The sequence below is a fragment of the Calliopsis andreniformis genome, unplaced genomic scaffold (genome assembly GCF_051401765.1).
Source record: "Calliopsis andreniformis isolate RMS-2024a unplaced genomic scaffold, iyCalAndr_principal scaffold0031, whole genome shotgun sequence".
NCBI lineage: Eukaryota > Metazoa > Arthropoda > Insecta > Hymenoptera > Andrenidae > Calliopsis > Calliopsis andreniformis.
Window position 1 is genome coordinate 1,327,958 of NW_027480440.1, and position 19,122 is coordinate 1,347,079.

The following is a 19,122-nucleotide window of genomic DNA, read 5'->3' on the forward strand; positions in this document are numbered from 1 at the left end:
TCAATTCACTGGTTGTACAATTGGATTTGTAGTTTTGTTTGGAAGGCTCCAAAGGCTTATTATACAGAATTTACTGAAACTGAAGCTGAGGACGTCTCGCGACTTCAACGATGTCGATTCAGAAAAAATGACCGAATAATAATTGAACGAATACTCTGAAGTATCCTTTTTGAATAACTTCGCCTTTCTCCTTCCATATCAAATCGTCAGCAAGAGCCGCAGAGCATATTCCAGCGAGGTAGGCCTTGACCTAAGTGACCAATTAGTAAACGTTTGGGGTTTATCTAATGGAAATATACTGAATTGTTCAGCAAATCAGCTCGCTGGACATTTCCCATGTAGGCTAGCCGAAAACCCAGCAGCTGTGGTGCACGCATGAGTCGTCAACGTTGACGACTTCAATTCTCATGTTTGAGCGTGCTTTTTGAGTATTTGATCAGAGCGAGCCGGAAATACCCCAGGCACGAGCCATGTTTGGCTCAGAAAACCCTACGATGGGTCATATCTTTGAGATATGTGGTCATGGTGACCGGTGGTACCTAGGGTATGGTTACGTTAGATGGCTTGGAACCCCTGATGGGGTTCGACTCTGATCTTTTTGATTCGTGCACCACATGAGGTTAGCTTACGACATGGAGGAGAAAGTCATGTTAATATTCAGAGCCAATGTCGCCGAGAAGGTTTGAATGTTTATTCAAATCGGCTATAGATATGATTACTGTTTCTTAGTAATTTCGCGTCAGGTTGGTCGATATCGCGAAACATCCTCCCCCCGTTGAGAGGGCACCGATCAACTATTTATTCTGTAAATATAGATGTCTGAATATGTGTACGGTTATATGTTTGTAATTTATATCGTTAATCGTTCTGCTCAGCCTCGTCTGCATGATTGGGCAGGGGTACCAGTCGTTTTACGCTTCGATCCAGTGTACTGGTGGCGGTTTTAACTGTGACAGCTCTAACGATGCCATCAGCACCTGGATAGACCTTGATGACTCTGCCAAGGGGCCAGTGTAGAGATGGAACGTTGTCTTCCCTGAGCAGGACGATTGTGCCTTTCTTTATCGGATGAGTTCCTTTGGTCCATTTGCTGCGAGTGGTCAATTCATTCAGGTACTCTCGATGCCATCTAGTCCAGAAGTGCTGCTTCACCTTCTGGATGTGTTGCCAGCTGGATAAACGATTTGCTGGAACGTCTCTGAAATCATGCTCACGCAGACTTGTTAATGAATCACCGATTAAGAAATGACCGGGAGTGAGGACCAGAAGGTCATTCGGAACAGAGGACATTGGGGTAAGCGGTCGAGAATTTAAAATGGCTTCAATTTCAATTATCAAGGTATTGAAATTTTCGAATGTGAAAAGTTCCGCGCCTGCTACACGTTTTAAATGATATTTAAACGACTTTACTGCTGCTTCCCAAAGTCCTCCAAAATGAGGTGTCAATGGAGGAATGAAATTCCAATTGATGCAATGATCAGCGAGGAACGTAGTTAATTTTCTTTGATGATCGTCTGATTGTAGCAATGAACGCAGTTCACGCAATTCATTATTTGCCCCAATGAAGTTTGAACCATTGTCCGAATACAGGTTTGCACAAAACCCTCTTCTCGCGATGAACCGTTTAAGAGCGGCAATAAATGCCTCGGTGGATAAATCGCTGACAAGCTCCAAATGTACGGCCTTTACAGCAAGACAAACGAAAACTGCCACATATACCTTGACCCGACTGCGGTTTCGGTGTTTTCGCTCCTTAATGTAGAATGGCCCGCAGTAGTCGACTCCCACGTGTGTGAATGGCCGAGATTCTGTGACTCTAGCTACCGGTAGGTCACCCATAATATAATCCACGGGTGGCGGTTGAGCCCGGCAGCAGCGGATGCAATTCTTGATAACCTTCCACACCTGATTTCTGCCATCAATAGGCCAATACCGTCGTCTGATAGCATACAGGGTTGCCTGAGTACCTGCATGTAATTGCGCACGGTGCTCATTTTCGATAATGAGTGCGGTGGCTCGCGTTTTTGGAAGAATGATTGGATGCCGTTGATTGAATGGCATTAATGAATTTTTTAACCGGCCTTCGACTCGCAGAAGCCCATCGCGATCTATAAATGGATTTAGACGTTGTATTCTGCCTTTTAAGGTATGGCCATTTCCTGTTGATAGATTCTTCACTTCTTCGGGAAAGTGAACTCGCTGTATTAGCTTGATCATAACATCATGAGCATATTTCAACTCCGATGCTGTGAGCTCTTCTGTTGCCGTATTCTTTCGTTTCCATCGAAAGCAGCGTGCGACGATTCTAATTAATTTCCCCCATGAGGAGAATCGTTCAATAATTCCAATATCGGGAATGGTTGTTGTTAAACATATGATGGTTTTCTGTTCGGGAAGACTGGCTAAACACGGCATATTTCCGGATGGCCAATGTGTTTCATCGTTATTTAACCATTTTGGTCCATGGTGCCATATCGATGGTCGCAAGAACTCTTCAGGTGATTGACCTCTGGAGATAAGGTCTGCTGGGTTGTCTGCAGTTGGAACGTGTCGCCAATTAGTGATGTTTGTTTTATTTTGTATCTCGGATACTCTGTTAGCTACAAAGGTTTTCAACAGATGTGGGGATGTCTGTAACTAATGTAGCACTATTGCGGAGTCAGTCCAATACACGGTACGGTTTACGTTGAACGGTAAAGCTTTCTGTGCTGTAGCGACCAATGAAGAAAGTATTAATGCTCCGCATAATTCCAGTCGCGGAATTGACTGAGTCTTCAGTGGAGTTACTTTTGATTTTGCGAATAGGAGTTCCACCTGGTAGCGATCGTTTGCATCTCTTGATCGGATGTAGATACAAGCTCCGTATGCTCGTTCGCTGGCATCGCAGAAACTGTGTAGCTCGATATGTACAGAATCGTTGATGATTGTCTTTCTGTTGAATGTGACATTGTTTAGGAGCGGCAACTGAGTACAATATTGCAACCATTCAGTATGTATGGTCATTGGCAACGACTCATCCCAGTCGATCTTCATAGCCCAGATCTTCTGTAGCAGAATCTTAGCTAGTATAATAACAGGTCCGAGGAGACCTAATGGATCGTAAATTCTAGCAATGACTGAACTAATGGATCGCTTGGTGATGGACCTTGTTGATTGGATATCCTTCACGGAATATCGGATTTCGTCATCGGTGGATTCCCAAAAAACTCCCAAAGTCTTTATAGTAGACGACTCCCCCAGGTGAAGCGTCTTGTTAATGTGTTCTTCGGGTAATCCATGTAAGAGTGGTTTATGATTTGATGCCCACTGTCGTATGTGTAATCCCGCTGACTTCAATAGTTGGATCATCTGGTCGCGCAAGGCTAACGCTTCTCCAGTGGTTGATGCTCCTGTAATTAGATCGTCAACGTAAAAGTCTCGTTTCAGAATCTGAGCCGCGTTGGGAAATCGATGTCCTTCATCCTGGGCCAATTGTGAGAGACAGCGAATAGCCAAATATGGTGCTGCGGATAATCCAAAGGTGACTGTATTTAATTCATAAGTTTTTAAATTTCCATTAGAATCGCGCCAAATGATCCTTTGGTATTTCCGATCTTCCGGACGAACAATAAATTGACGGTACATTTTCTCAATGTCGCCGATCAATGCATAACGATGACCTCGAAATCTAAGCAGAATATGTAGTAAATCTTGTTGAATTTTGGGTCCGACGTGTAGAGTGTCGTTGAGTGAGATGCCTGTTGTTGTTGCTGCGGAACCATCAAATACAACCCGCAATTTCGTGGTGTCACTAGCAACCTTCGTGACTCCATGATGAGGTAAATAGTACCCGTCACCTATCTCATCGATATCTTGCAGCTTCGACATGTGTCCTAAGTCCAAATATTCATTTAACACCGATTGATACTCCCGGCACTGATTTTGATCGTTCTGAAGCTTCCGTTCCAATGACGTGAAACGTTTTAAGGCCCTTGATTTTGATTCTCCAAGTTGAGACAATTTGTCGTTGAATGGAAGTGCCACTACGTATCTGCCGTCGGCATTCCTTCGTACGTTCCGTTGGAAATGCTCCTCACATCTCCGTTCGGCTTCTGAAAGACGTTGAATCTGGGGTCCGTCTTCTAACTCCCAAAATCGCGCCAAATCGTCCTGTATAGTAGTGACCGTATGACAAGCAATGTCTCGCGTGGGTTTGGAAACTGGGGCACTCCCCCCGATAATCCACCCCAATCTAGTTTTTTGCAAAAACAAGTCTGGACCGCAGGGAGGTGATAGATTTAATTGTCCGACGCTTAATAAGGACAGTGCCACTCCTGATCCTAATAATAAGTCAATCGGTGCTGGTATGTGGAATGTTGGATCTGCCAATTGTAAGTTTTTCGGAATTTTTATCTGCGTGCGGTCAATGGGTTGGTCCGGAATCAAGGAGGATATGGCTGGTATTGTCAGAAACGTCAATGTCCGGTTATAATTGCTGGTTTTTGATTGTATTATTGTTGTTATTGTGTGTTTGGACATAGTCGTCATGGTGTTCAGGACTCCTATCGGGATTGAACAACTTCTTAAAGAAATGCCAAGTCGTTTGGCAAGAGCTTCAGTCATGAAATTCGTTGAGGCACAGGTATCAATGAGTGTCCTACAAGGAACAGGTTGGCGATATTTGTTTAGAACGTAAATTTGAGCGGTCACTAGGATATCTTGCGTACGTGAATCGACAATAAATGCCTTATGAATTCCTCGTCGTGCTGACGATTCCAGTGCTAGTCAATCTGCTTGTCGTGGTGTTTCACTAGGATGAAAAGAATCTGTGGATCTTCGAGGTGTTGGTTCTTCATTTGTATTTGCTTGATGGAGTAGGGTATGGTGCTTCTTATGGCAGATGCGGCAGATACTGCTTGTACAATTGATTAAACTGTGACCATCCCTTAAACAATTCTGACATAGTGATGCTCTTTTTAACGCTGTGATCCTCTCTTGGACCGATAACCCATGAAATCGTTCGCAGGCCCAAATATAATGATCGCCCTTACAAATATGACATTGTTTATTTGATTTTGCTATATGTGGCCTCTCTTTTGCTCTACGATTATCATACGGGTGATGTGATCGTGCTGATAAAAACGCGTGGCCTCGCGATGGTCGGTGTTTGTGAATTCGAGACTTTCCTGAAGATCCAGCTTCTACTCGTTCGAATGAGGGAGGTGTTCTTGTGCTCGATGTGAGAGCACAATTTGCTCGCTTTTCTAAAAATTCTCATAACTCCGTATAAACTGGTACCTTCTTCTTATCCTTCAGAGTTAATTCCCAATGCCACACGGTGTTTGCATTTATTTTTGATATAATAATCGACAGCAGAAGGCTGTTCCACGAGGCTATATTTTCACCCAAGTTTATCAACGCGCGAAGGTGTTGATTCACCGTGTCTACTAAGTCGCCTAATGCTTCCGGTGTATCCTTGGTGAGTTTTGGAATATCTCGTAATGCGTCGCAGTGTCCTAAAATAATACGGCGCGGACAATCGAATTTTTCAGGTAACAATTCGATAGCGTCACTGTAATTCGCATCGGTAGTACTCAAAGCCTGAATGCAAGCCGCGGCCTTGCCGGTTAAGGTTGATCGCAAGTATTGTAATTTTTGTACAGGTGTTAAATCTTCGTTACGGTCAATCATTGACGAGAAGAGATCGTAGAATGATGACAATCCTTCAATTGTTCCGTCGAACGTCGGCAAACGCATTTCCGGTAATTTAATGGCCATTGGTGCCGGTGTAGTCGATGCCGGTGAAGGATTGGTACCAGATGTTGTGGCACTCGTTGACTGCTCATTATGTAACAACCGATTTGCCCTAGCTACTGCGGCGTAATAGTTATTTTGGATTTCATATCGACGTGCCTCTTCAGATTCGTCTAGTTCTTCGATGCTGAATTGAATATCGTCGAATTTCTTCCATGTCTCATTCAGGCCGTTCAAATGCATTTGCAATAAAAAGGTATCGCGTGAATCTGAATCCTCATAGTAATCGAGGAAGGTCGATAATGATGAAGTCTGCCCGAGGATGTGACCACGTTTTCGTCGCAAGGTACCGATATTCGGCCCTCGTGTAGCGGTTTGCGCTTGACTTGAACTTGCGGAAGTGTTCGGCATTGTGATTTGAATGAGACGAGAAAAGGAGGATAATATAAAGTAACGATCCTACCTTGTCGTTGTCAAGTTGATGATAATGTTGTAGTTTGAACGGTATCTAAGTCCTCTGTTCTCCTTGTAACCGTTGGATCGAGACCACCCTTGTAGTAGAATGTCCGACGAAATAAGTTGTAAATGACTCCTACTGGTACTGGATGAGCTGTGATCCGTGTACTATCACCCACTAAGATTCAGTGTTTATTGTCCACACTGTAATATTCAGTCTAGTTTATGGCACTAATTTGCACCTAACTTCGTTTCTAATGCACTGCACTGCACTGAAATCCGGCTCGAAGGACCAATGTTTTTTAGCACAAATTTCACGGTAAACTTCACGTTATTTTAAATTGTAACGCGAGTTACCACCACCGTGAAGTTGCGTAAATTCCTTCTTCCCGGTTAGGGTTAGAAGGATGTTAAATTGTTCCAACACGATTATTAGTTGCAAATGTATATAATTTCAATTCACTGGTTGTACAATTGGATTTGTAGTTTTGTTTGGAAGGCTCCAAAGGCTTATTACACAGAATTTACTGAAACTGAAGCTGAGGACGTCTCGCGACTTCAACGATGTCGATTCAGAAAAAATGACCGAATAATAATTGAACGAATACTCTGAAGTATCCTTTTTGAATAACTTCGCCTTTCTCCTTCCATATCAAATCGTCAGCAAGAGCCGCAGAGCATATTCCAGCGAGGTAGGCCTTGACCTAAGTGACCAATTAGTAAACGTTTGGGGTTTATCTAATGGAAATATACTGAATTGTTCAGCAAATCAGCTCGCTGGACATTTCCCATGTAGGCTAGCCGAAAACCCAGCAGCTGTGGTGCACGCATGAGTCGTCAACGTTGACGACTTCAATTCTCATGTTTGAGCGTGCTTTTTGAGTATTTGATCAGAGCGAGCCGGAAATACCCCAGGCACGAGCCATGTTTGGCTCAGAAAACCCTACGATGGGTCATATCTTTGAGATATGTGGTCATGGTGACCGGTGGTACCTAGGGTATGGTTACGTTAGATGGCTTGGAACCCCTGATGGGGTTCGACTCTGATCTTTTTGATTCGTGCACCACATGAGGTTAGCTTACGACATGGAGGAGAAAGTCATGTTAATATTCAGAGCCAATGTCGCCGAGAAGGTTTGAATGTTTATTCAAATCGGCTATAGATATGATTACTGTTTCTTAGTAATTTCGCGTCAGGTTGGTCGATATCGCGAAACACATTCTTCAATCCTCAATCCTCAATCCTCAATCCCCTAACGTCAACCCTCAATCCTCTATCCTCTGTCCTCAGTCTTCAATCCTCAATACTCAATCTCCAATCCCCAGTCCTCAATCCTCAACCATCAATCCTCAATCCTGAATCTTCAATCCTCAATCCCCAATACTCAAACTTCAATCCTCAATACTCAATCTTCAATCCTCAATCCTCAATTCTCAATTCTCAATCCTCAATCCTCAATCCTCAATCGTCAATCCTCAATCCCCAATACTCAATCTTCCGTCCTCAATCCTCAATCCTCAATCCTCAATCGTCAATCCTCAATCCCCAATCCTCTATCCTCAATCCTCAATCCTCAATCCTTAATCCTCAATCCTCAATCCTCAATCTTCAATCCCCAATACTCAATCTTCAATCCTCAATCCTCTATCCCCAGTCCTAAATCTTCAATCGTCAATACTCAATAATCAGTCCTCAATCCTCAGTCCTCAATCCTCAATCCTCAATCCTCAATTCTCAATACTCAATAGAATATCCTGAATTCTCAGTTTTCAATACTCAATCCTCAATCTTCAATCTTCAAGTCTCCATCCACAAACATCAATTATCATCACTCAACCATCAACACTCAGTCCTGCATCTTCAATCCTCAATCCTCAATCCTCAATCTTCAATCCTCAATACTCAATCTTCAATCCTCAATCCTCAATCTTCAATCCTCAATACTTAATCTTCAATCCTCAATATTCAGCAAGCAACCCTCAACCATCAATCCTCAATACTCAACCATCAATCGTCAATTCTCAGTACTCAATAGAATATCCTGAATTCTCAGTTTTCAATACTCAATACTCAATCTGCAATCTTCAAATCTCTATGCACAAACGTCAATTCTCATCACTGAACCCTCAACACTCAGGCCCCAATCCTCAATCTTCAATCCTCAATCCTCAATACTCAATCCTCAGTCCTCAGTCCTCAATCTTCAATACTCAATCCTCAATCCCCAATCCTCAATCCTCAATCCTCAATCGTCAATCAACAATCCCCAATCCTCAATCTTCAGTCCTCAATCCTCAATCCTCAATCCCCAATCTTCAGTCCTCAATCCCCAATCCTCAATCCTCAATCCTCAATCCTCAATCCTCAAACCTCAATATTCTACACACAACCATCAACCATCAATCCTCAATACTCAACTATCAATCCTCAGTTTTCAATACTCAATAGAATATCCTGAATTCTCAGGATTCTATACTCATTCCACAATACTCAATCATCAAATCTCAATCCTCAATCATCAATCCTCAACACTCAATCCTCAAACATCTGTCCTCATTCTTCAATCCTCAATCCTCAATCCTCAATCCCCTAACGTCAACCCTCAATCCTCTATCCTCTGTCCTCAGTCTTCAATCCTCAATACTCAATCTCCAATCCCCAGTCCTCAATCCTCAATCATCAATCCTCAATCCTGAATCTTCAATCCTCAATCCCCAATACTCAAACTTCAATCCTCAATACTCAATCCTCAATCCTCAATTCTCAATCCTCAACCCTCAGTCCCCGTCCTCAATCCTCATACCTCAATCCTCAATCCTCAATCCTCAATCCTCAATGATCAATACTCAATCTTCAATCCTCAATCCTCAATCCCTGATCGTCAATCCTCAGTCCTCAATCTTCAATCCTCAATCTCCTATCCTCAATCCTCAAGCGTCAATCCTCAATCCTCAATCCTCAACCCTCAATCCCCAGTCCTCAAACCTCAGTCCTGAAACCTCAATCCTGAATTCTCAATTTTCAGCCCTCAGTCCTCTGCAATCAATTGTCAACCATCAATCCTCAATAGAATATCCTTAATTCACAGTTCTCAATACTCAATCCTCAATCTTCAATCCTCAATACTCAATCTTCAATCCTCAGTTGTCAATTATCAATACTCAATCCTCAGTTTTCAATCCTCAATCTCCAATACTCAATCCTCAATCCTCAATCCTCAATCCTCAATCCTCAATCCTCATTCCTCAAACCGCAATCCTCAAACCTCAGTCCTCATCCTCCATCCTCAATCCTCAATCCTCAATCCTCAATCTTCAATCCTCAATCCTCAATCCTCAAACCTCAATCCTCAGACATGAATACTCCATCTTCAATACGCAATCCACAATCCTCAATCCTCAATCCTCAATCCTCAATCCCCAATCTTCAATCCTCAATAATCAATCTCCAAACCTAGATCCTCAATCCTCAATCTTCAATCCTCAGTAATCAATCTCCTATCCTAGATCCTCAATCCCCAATACTCAATCCTTAATCCTCAACCTTCAATCCTCAATCCCCAGTCCACAATCTTCAATCCTCAATGCTCAATACTCAATCCTCAATCCTCAGTCCCCAATCCTCAATCCTCTGTCCTCAATCCTCAACCCTCAATTCTCAATCCTCGATCCTCAATCCTCATCCTCAATCCTCAGGCATGAATACTCAATCTTCAATACTCAATCCTCAATCCTCAGCCCTCAGTCCTCATCCTCAATTCTCAATCCTCAATCCTCAATCCTCAATCTTCAATCCTCAATCCTCAATCCTCAATTCTCAATCCTCAGCCCTCAGACCTCAGACCTCAAACCTCAATCCTCAACCCTCAGCCCTCATCGTCAATCCTCAAACCTCAATCCCCAATCCTCAATCGTCAATCCTCAATCCTCAATCATCAATCCTCAATACACAATCTTCAATCCTCAATCCTCAATCCTCAGTCCTCATCCTCAATTCTCCATCTCAATCCTCAATCCTTAACCCTCAATCTTCAATCCTCAATAATCAATATCCAATCCTAGATCCCCAATCCCCAATCCTCAATCCTTACTCCTCAATCTTCAATCCTCAATCCCCAGTCCCCAATCTTCAACCCTCAATGCTCAATCCTCAATCCTCAATCCTCAGTCCTCTATCCTCAATGCTCAATCCTCAATCCTGAATCTTCAATCATCAATACTCAATCCTCAATCCTCAATCCTCAATCCTCAATCCTCAATCCTCATTCCTCAAACCTCAATCCTCAATCCTCAATCCTTAATCCTCAATTTTGAATCCTCAATCCCCAGTCCTCAATCTTCAATCCTCAATGCTCAATCCTCAATCCTCAATCCTCAGTCCTCAATCAACAATCCTCAATGCTCAATCCTCAATCCTCAATCTTCAATCCTCAATCTTCAATACCCAATCCTCAATCCTCAATCCTCAATCCTCAATCCTCAATCCTCAATCCTCAACCTTCAGCCCTCATCCTCAATCCTCAATACTCAACCTCAATCCTCAATCTTCAATCCTCAATACACAATCTTCAATCCTCAATCCTCAGTCCTCAAACCTCAATTCTGAATCCTCAATCCTGAATCCTCAGTCTTCAGCCCTCAGTCCTCAACAATCAGTTGTCAATCCTCAATCCTCAACAGAATATCCACAATTCACAGTTTTCAATACCCAATACTCAATCTGCAATCTTCAAATCTCTATCCACAAACATCAATTCTGATCACTCAACCATCAACACTCAGTCCTCAGTGTTCAATCCTCAATCCTCAACTCTCAATCTTCAATCCTCAATACTGAATCTTCAATCCTCAATCCTCAATCCTCAATCCTCAATCCTCAGACCCCAATCCCCAATCCTCAATCCTTAATCCTCATTCTTCAATCCTCAATACCCAATCCTCAATCTTTAATCCTCAATCCTCAATCCTCAATTCTCAATCCTCAATCCTCAGTCCTCAGACTTCAAACCTCAATCCTCAACCCTCAGCCCTCATCGTCAGTCCTCAAACCTCAATCCTCCATCCTCAATCGTCAATCCTCAATCCTCAATCTTCAATCCTCTATACTCAATCTTCAATCCTCAATCCTCAATCCTCAATCCTCAATATTCAATCCTCAATACCCAATTTTCAATACTCAATCCACAATCATCAATCCTCAATCCTCAATTCTCAATCCTCAGCCCTCAGACCTCAGACCTCAAACCTCAATCCTCAACCCTCAGCCCTCATCGTCAATCCTCAAACCTCAATCCCCAATCCTCAATCGTCAATCCTCAATCCTCAATCATCAATCCTCAATACACAATCTTCAATCCTCAATCCTCAATCCTCAGTCCTCATCCTCAATTATCCATCTCAATCCTTAATCCTTAACCCTCAATCTTCAATCCTCAATCCTCAATCCTCAGTCCTCAAACCTCAGTCCTCAATCCTCAATCTTCGATCCTCAATACTCAATCTTCAATCCTCAATCCTCAATCCTCAGTCCTTAATCCTCAATCTTCAATCCTCAATCCCCAGTCCTCAATCTTCAATCCTCAATGCCCAAACCTCCATCCTCAATCCTCAGTACTCAATCCTCAACCCTCAGACCTCGTCATCGATCCTCAACCCTCAATAATCAATCTGCAATCTTCAGTCATCAATACTCGATCTTCAATCCTCAATCCTCAATACTGAATCCTCAATCCTCTATACTCAATCCCCAGTCCTCAGACCTCAATCTTCAATCCTCAATCCTCAATATTCAATCCTCAATGCCCAATCCTCCATCCTCAATCCTCAGTCCTCAATCCTCAACCCTCAGTCCTCGTCATCAATCCTCAACCCTCAATAACCAATCCGCAATCTTCAATCATCAATACTCAATCTTCAATCCTCAATCCTCAATACTGAATCCTCAACCCTCAATACTCAATCCCCAGTCCTCAGTCCTCAATCTTCAATACTCAATCCTCAATCCTCAATCCTCAGTCCACGATCCTAAATCCGCAATCCTCAATACTCAATATTTAATCCTCAATACTCATCTTCAATCCTCAATCCTCAATCCTCAATCCTCAATCCTCAATCATCAATCCTCAATCTTCAATACTCAATCCTCAATCCTCAATCCTCAATCCTCAATACTCAACCATCAATCCTCAACTCTCAATACTCAATAGAATATCCTGAATTCTCAGGATTCAATACTCAAACCTCAAACCTCAAACCTCAGTCCTCATCCTCAATCCTCAACACTCAATCCACACTCCTCAACCCTCAATCCTCAACACTCAATCTTCAATCCTCAATCCTCAACCCTCAATCCTCAGTCCTCAGTCCTCAGTCATCAATCCTCAATCCTCATTCCTCAATCCTAAATCCTCAATCATCAATCCTCAATCTTCAATACTCAATCCTCAATCCTCAATCCTGGATCCTCAATACTAAAGCATCAATCCTCAATTCTCAATACTCAATAGAACATCCTGAATTCTCAGGATTCAATACTCAAACCTCAAACCTCAAACCTCAGCCATCATCCTCAATCCTCAATCCTCAATCGTCAATCCTCAACCTTCAATCCTCAACACTCAACCTTCAACCCTCAATCCTCAATCCTCAATCGTCAATCCGCAATCCTCCATGCTCAGTCATCAATCCTCAACCTTCAATACTCAATCCTCAATCCTCAATCCTCAATCCCCAACCCTCAATCCTCATTCCTCAAACCTCAATCCCCAAACCTCGGTCCTCATCCTCAATTCTCAATCCTCAATCCGCAATCCTCAAACCACAACCCTCAACTGCCAGTCGTCGTCCTCAACACTCAACCCTCAATCCTCAATCCTGAATCGTCAATCATCAATACTCAATCCTCAATCCTCAATCCTCAATCCTCAATCCTCAATCCTCAATCCTCATTCCTCAAACCTCAATCCTCAATCCTCAATCCTTAATCCTCAATTTTGAATCCTCAATCCCCAGTCCTCAATCTTCAATCCTCAATGCTCAATCCTCAATCCTCAATCCTCAGTCCTCAATCAACAATCCTCAATCCTCAATCCTCAATCCTCAATCTTCAATCCTCAATCTTCAATACTCAAACCTCAATCCTCAATCCTCAATCCTCAATCCTCAATCCTCAACCTTCAATCCTCAATACTCAATCATCAATCCTCAATTCTCAATCCTCAATCCTCAACCCTCAATCCTCAATCGTCAGTCTTCAATCCTCAATACTCAATCTTCAATCCTCAATCCTGAATCCTCAATCCTCAATCCTCATTCTTCAATCCTCAATCCTCAATCCTCAATTCTCTATACTCAATCCTCAGACCTCAGTCCTCAAACCTCAATCCTCAACCCTCAGCCCTCATCCACAATCCTCAATACTCAACCTCAATCCTCAATCTTCAATCCTCAATACACAATCTTCAATCCTCAATCCTCAGTCCTCAAACCTCAATTCTGAATCCTCAATCCTGAATCCTCAATCTTCAGCCCTCAGTCCTCAACAATCAGTTGTCAATCCTCAATCCTCAACAGAATATCCACAATTCAAAGTTTTCAATACCCAATACTCAATCTGCAATCTTCAAATCTCTATCCACAAACATCAATTCTGATCACTCAACCATCAACACTCAGTCCTCAATGTTCAATCCTCAATCCTCAACTCTCAATCTTCAATCCTCAATACTGAATCTTCAATCCTTAATCCTCAATCCTCAATCCTCAATCCTCAGACCCCAATCCCCAATCCTCAATCCTCAATCCTCATTCTTCAATCCTCAATACCCAATCCTCAACCTTCAATCCTCAATCCTCAATTCTCAATCCTCAATCCTCAGTCCTCAGACTTCAAACCTCAATCCTCAACCCTCAGCCCTCATCGTCAGTCCTCAAACCTAAATCCTCAATCCTCAATCGTCAATCCTCAATCCTCAATCTTCAATCCTCAATACTCAATCTTCAATCCTCAATCCTCAATCCTCAATCCTCAATATTCAATCCTCAATACCCAATTTTCAATACTCAATCCGCAATCATCATACCGCAATCCTCAATCCTCAGTCATCAATCCTCAATCTTCAATACTCAATGGTCAATCCTCAGTCCTCAATACTCAATCGTCAATCCTCAGTCCTCAATCCTCAATCCTCAATCCTCGTACCTCAAACCTCAATCCTCAATCCTCAATCCTCATTCTTCAATCCTCAATACCCAATCCTCAATCTTCAATCCTCAATCCTCAATCCTCAATTCTCAATCCTCAATCCTCAGTCCTCAGTCCTCAAACCTCAATCCTCAATCCTCAATCCTCAATCCTCAATACTCATTCCTCAAACCTCAATCCTCAAACCTCAGTCCTCATCCTCAATTCTCAATCCTCAATCCTCAATCCTCAATCCTCAATCTTCAATCCTCAATCCTCAATCCTCAATTCTCAATCCTCAGCCCTCAGACCTCAGACCTCAAACCTCAATCCTCAACCCTCAGCCCTCATCGTCAATCCTCAAACCTCAGTCCTCAATCCTCAATCGTCAATCCTCAATCCTCAATCATCAATCCCCAATACTCAATCTTCAATCCTCAATCCTCAATCCTCAGTCCTCATCCTCAATTCTCCATCTCAATCCTCAATCCTTAACCCTCAATCTTCAATCCTCAATAATCAATATCCAATCCTAGATCCCCAATCCCCAATCCTCAATCCTTACTCTTCAATCTTCAATCCTCAATCCCCAGTCCCCAATCTTCAACCCTCAATGCTCAATCCTCAATCCTCAATCCTCAGTCCTCTATCCTCAATCCTCAATCCTCAATCCTCAGTCCTCAATCAACAATCCTCAATCCTCAATCCTCAATCCTCAATCTTCAATCCTCAATCTTCAATACTCAACCCTCAATCCTCAATCCTCAATCCTCAATCCTCAATCCTCAACCTTCAGCCCTCATCCTCAATCCTCAATACTCAACCTCAATCCTCAATCTTCAATCCTCAATACACAATCTTCAATCCTCAATCCTCAGTCCTCAAACCTCAATTCTGAATCCTCAATCCTGAATCCTCAATCATCAGCCCTCAGTCCTCAACAATCAGTTGTCAATCCTCAATCCTCAACAGAATATCCACAATTCACAGTTTTCAATACCCAATACTCAATCTGCAATCTTCAAATCTCTATCCACAAACATCAATTCTGATCACTCAACCATCAACACTCAGTCCTCAGTGTTCAATCCTCAATCCTCAACTCTCAATCTTCAATCCTCAATACTGAATCTTCAATCCTCAATCCTCAATACTCAATCCTCAATCCTCAGACCCCAATCCCCAATCCTCAATCCTCAATCCTCATTCTTCAATCCTCAATACCCAATCCTCAATCTTCAATCCTCAATCCTCAATTCTCAATCCTCAATCCTCAGTCCTCAGACTTCAAACCTCAATCCTCAACCCTGAGCCCTCATCGTCAGTCCTCAAACCTCAATCCTCAACCCTCAATCGTCAATCCTCAATCCTCAATCTGCAATCCTCAATACTCAATCTTCAATCCTCAATCCTCAATCCTCAATCCTCAATATTCAATCCTCAATACCCAACTTTCAATACTCAATCCGCAATCATCATACCGCAATCCTCAATCCTCAGTCATCAATCCTCAATCTTCAATACTCAATGGTCAATCCTCAGTCCTCAATACTCAATCGTCAATCCTCAGTCCTCAATCCTCAATCCTCAATCCTCGTACCTCAAACCTCAATCCTCAATCCTCAACCCTCATTCTTCAATCCTCAATACCCAATCCTCAATCTTCAATCCTCAATCCCCAATCCTCACTTCTCAATCCTCAATCCTCAGTCCTCAGTCCTCAATCTTCAGTCCTCAATCCTCAATCCTCAATCCCCAATCTTCAGTCCTCAATCCCCAATCCTCAATCCTCAATCCTCAATCCTCAATCCTCAAACCTCAATATTCTACACACAACCCTCAACCATCAATCCTCAGTACTCAACTATCAACCCTCAGTTTTCAATACTCAATAGAATATTCTGAATTCTCAGGATTCTATACTCATTCCACAATACTCAATCATCAAATCTCAATCCTCAATCATCAATCCTCAACACTCAATCCTCAAACATCTGTCCTCATTCTTCAATCCTCAATCCTCAATCCTCAATCCCCTAACGTCAACCCTCAATCCTCTATCCTCTGTCCTCAGTCTTCAATCCTCAATACTCAATCTCCAATCCCCAGTCCTCAATCCTCAATTATCAATCCTCAATCCTGAATCTTCAATCCTCAATCACCAATACTCAAACTTCAATCCTCAATACTCAATCTTCAATCCTCAATCCTCAATTCTCAATTCTCAATCCTCAATCCTCAATCCTCTATCGTCAATCCTCAATCCCCAATACTCAATCTTCCGTCCTCAATCCTCAATCTTCAATCCTCAATCGTCAATCCTCAACCTTCAATCCTCAACACTCAACCTTCAACCCTCAATCCTCAATCCTCAATCGTCAATCCGCAATCCTCCATGCTCAGTCATCAATCCTCAACCTTCAATACTCAATCCTCAATCCTCAATCCTCAATCCCCAACCCTCAATCCTCATTCCTCAAACCTCAATCCCCAAACCTCGGTCCTCATCCTCAATTCTCAATCCTCAATCCGCAATCCTCAAACCACAACCCTCAACTGCCAGTCGTCGTCCTCAACACTCAACCCTCAATCCTCAATCCTGAATCGTCAATCATCAATACTCAATCCTCAATCCTCAATCCTCAATCCTCAATCCTCAATCCTCAATCCTCATTCCTCAAACCTCAATCCTCAATCCTCAATCCTTAATCCTCAATTTTGAATCCTCAATCCCCAGTCCTCAATCTTCAATCCTCAATGCTCAATCCTCAATCCTCAATCCTCAGTCCTCAATCAACAATCCTCAATCCTCAATCCTCAATCCTCAATCTTCAATCCTCAATCTTCAATACTCAATCCTCAATCCTCAATCCTCAATCCTCAATCCTCAATCCTCAACCTTCAATCCTCAATACTCAATCATCAATCCTCAATTCTCAATCCTCAATCCTCAACCCTCAATCCTCAATCGTCAGTCTTCAATCCTCAATACTCAATCTTCAATCCTCAATCCTGAATCCTCAATCCTCAATCCTCATTCTTCAATCCTCAATCCTCAATCCTCAATTCTCTATACTCAATCCTCAGACCTCAGTCCTCAAACCTCAATCCTCAACCCTCAGCCCTCATCCACAATCCTCAATACTCAACCTCAATCCTCAATCTTCAATCCTCAATACACAATCTTCAATCCTCAATCCTCAGTCCTCAAACCTCAATTCTGAATCCTCAATCCTGAATCCTCAATCTTCAGCCCTCAGTCCTCAACAATCAGTTGTCAATCCTCAATCCTCAACAGAATATCCACAATTGAAAGTTTTCAATACCCAATACTCAATCTGCAATCTTCAAATCTCTATCCACAAACATCAATTCTGATCACTCAACCATCAACACTCAGTCCTCAATGTTCAATCCTCAATCCTCAACTCTCAATCTTCAATCCTCAATACTGAATCTTCAATCCTTAATCCTCAATCCTCAATCCTCAATCCTCAGACCCCAATCCCCAATCCTCAATCCTCAATCCTCATTCTTCAATCCTCAATACCCAATCCTCAACCTTCAATCCTCAATCCTCAATTCTCAATCCTCAATCCTCAGTCCTCAGACTTCAAACCTCAATCCTCAACCCTCAGCCCTCATCGTCAGTCCTCAAACCTAAATCCTCAATCCTCAATCGTCAATCCTCAATCCTCAATCTTCAATCCTCAATACTCAATCTTCAATCCTCAATCCTCAATCCTCAATCCTCAATATTCAATCCTCAATACCCAATTTTCAATACTCAATCCGCAATCATCATACCGCAATCCTCAATCCTCAGTCATCAATCCTCAATCTTCAATACTCAATGGTCAATCCTCAGTCCTCAATACTCAATCGTCAATCCTCAGTCCTCAATCCTCAATCCTCAATCCTCGTACCTCAAACCTCAATCCTCAATCCTCAATCCTCATTCTTCAATCCTCAATACCCAATCCTCAATCTTCAATCCTCAATCCTCAATCCTCTATTCTCAATCCTCAATCCTCAGTCCTCAGTCCTCAAACCTCAATCCTCAATCCTCAATCCTCAATCCTCAATACTCATTCCTCAAACCTCAATCCTCAAACCTCAGTCCTCATCCTCAATTCTCAATCCTCAATCCTCAATCCTCAATCCTCAATCTTCAATCCTCAATCCTCAATCCTCAATTCTCAATCCTCAGCCCTCAGACCTCAGACCTCAAACCTCAATCCTCAACCCTCAGCCCTCATCGTCAATCCTCAAACCTCAGTCCTCAATCCTCAATCGTCAATCCTCAATCCTCAATCATCAATCCCCAATACTCAATCTTCAATCCTCAATCCTCAATCCTCAGTCCTCATCCTCAATTCTCCATCTCAATCCTCAATCCTTAACCCTCAATCTTCAATCCTCAATAATCAATATCCAATCCTAGATCCCCAATCCCCAATCCTCAATCCTTACTCTTCAATCTTCAATCCTCAATCCCCAGTCCCCAATCTTCAACCCTCAATGCTCAATCCTCAATCCTCAATCCTCAGTCCTCTATCCTCAATCCTCAATCCTCAATCCTCAGTCCTCAATCAACAATCCTCAATCCTCAATCCTCAATCCTCAATCTTCAATCCTCAATCTTCAATACTCAATCCTCAATCCTCAATCCTCAATCCTCAATCCTCAATCCTCAATCTTCAGCCCTCATCCTCAATCCTCAATACTCAACCTCAATCCTCAATCTTCAA

The 19,122-nt window shown here is 42.5% G+C and overlaps 1 protein-coding gene across 1 annotated transcript; it reads right to left on the reverse strand.

Moving 5' to 3' along the window:
* Nucleotides 1-858: 858 nt before the first annotated feature.
* Nucleotides 859-4,527, reverse strand: LOC143187447 (uncharacterized). The gene is made up of 2 exons (XM_076391668.1): nt 2,679-4,527; nt 859-2,600 (listed from the first exon to the last, which is right to left on the reverse strand). Exons 1-2 carry the CDS (start codon nt 4,525-4,527, stop codon nt 859-861), a joined length of 3,591 nt encoding a protein of 1,196 aa, XP_076247783.1.
* Between the last annotated feature and the right edge of the window lie 14,595 nt (nt 4,528-19,122).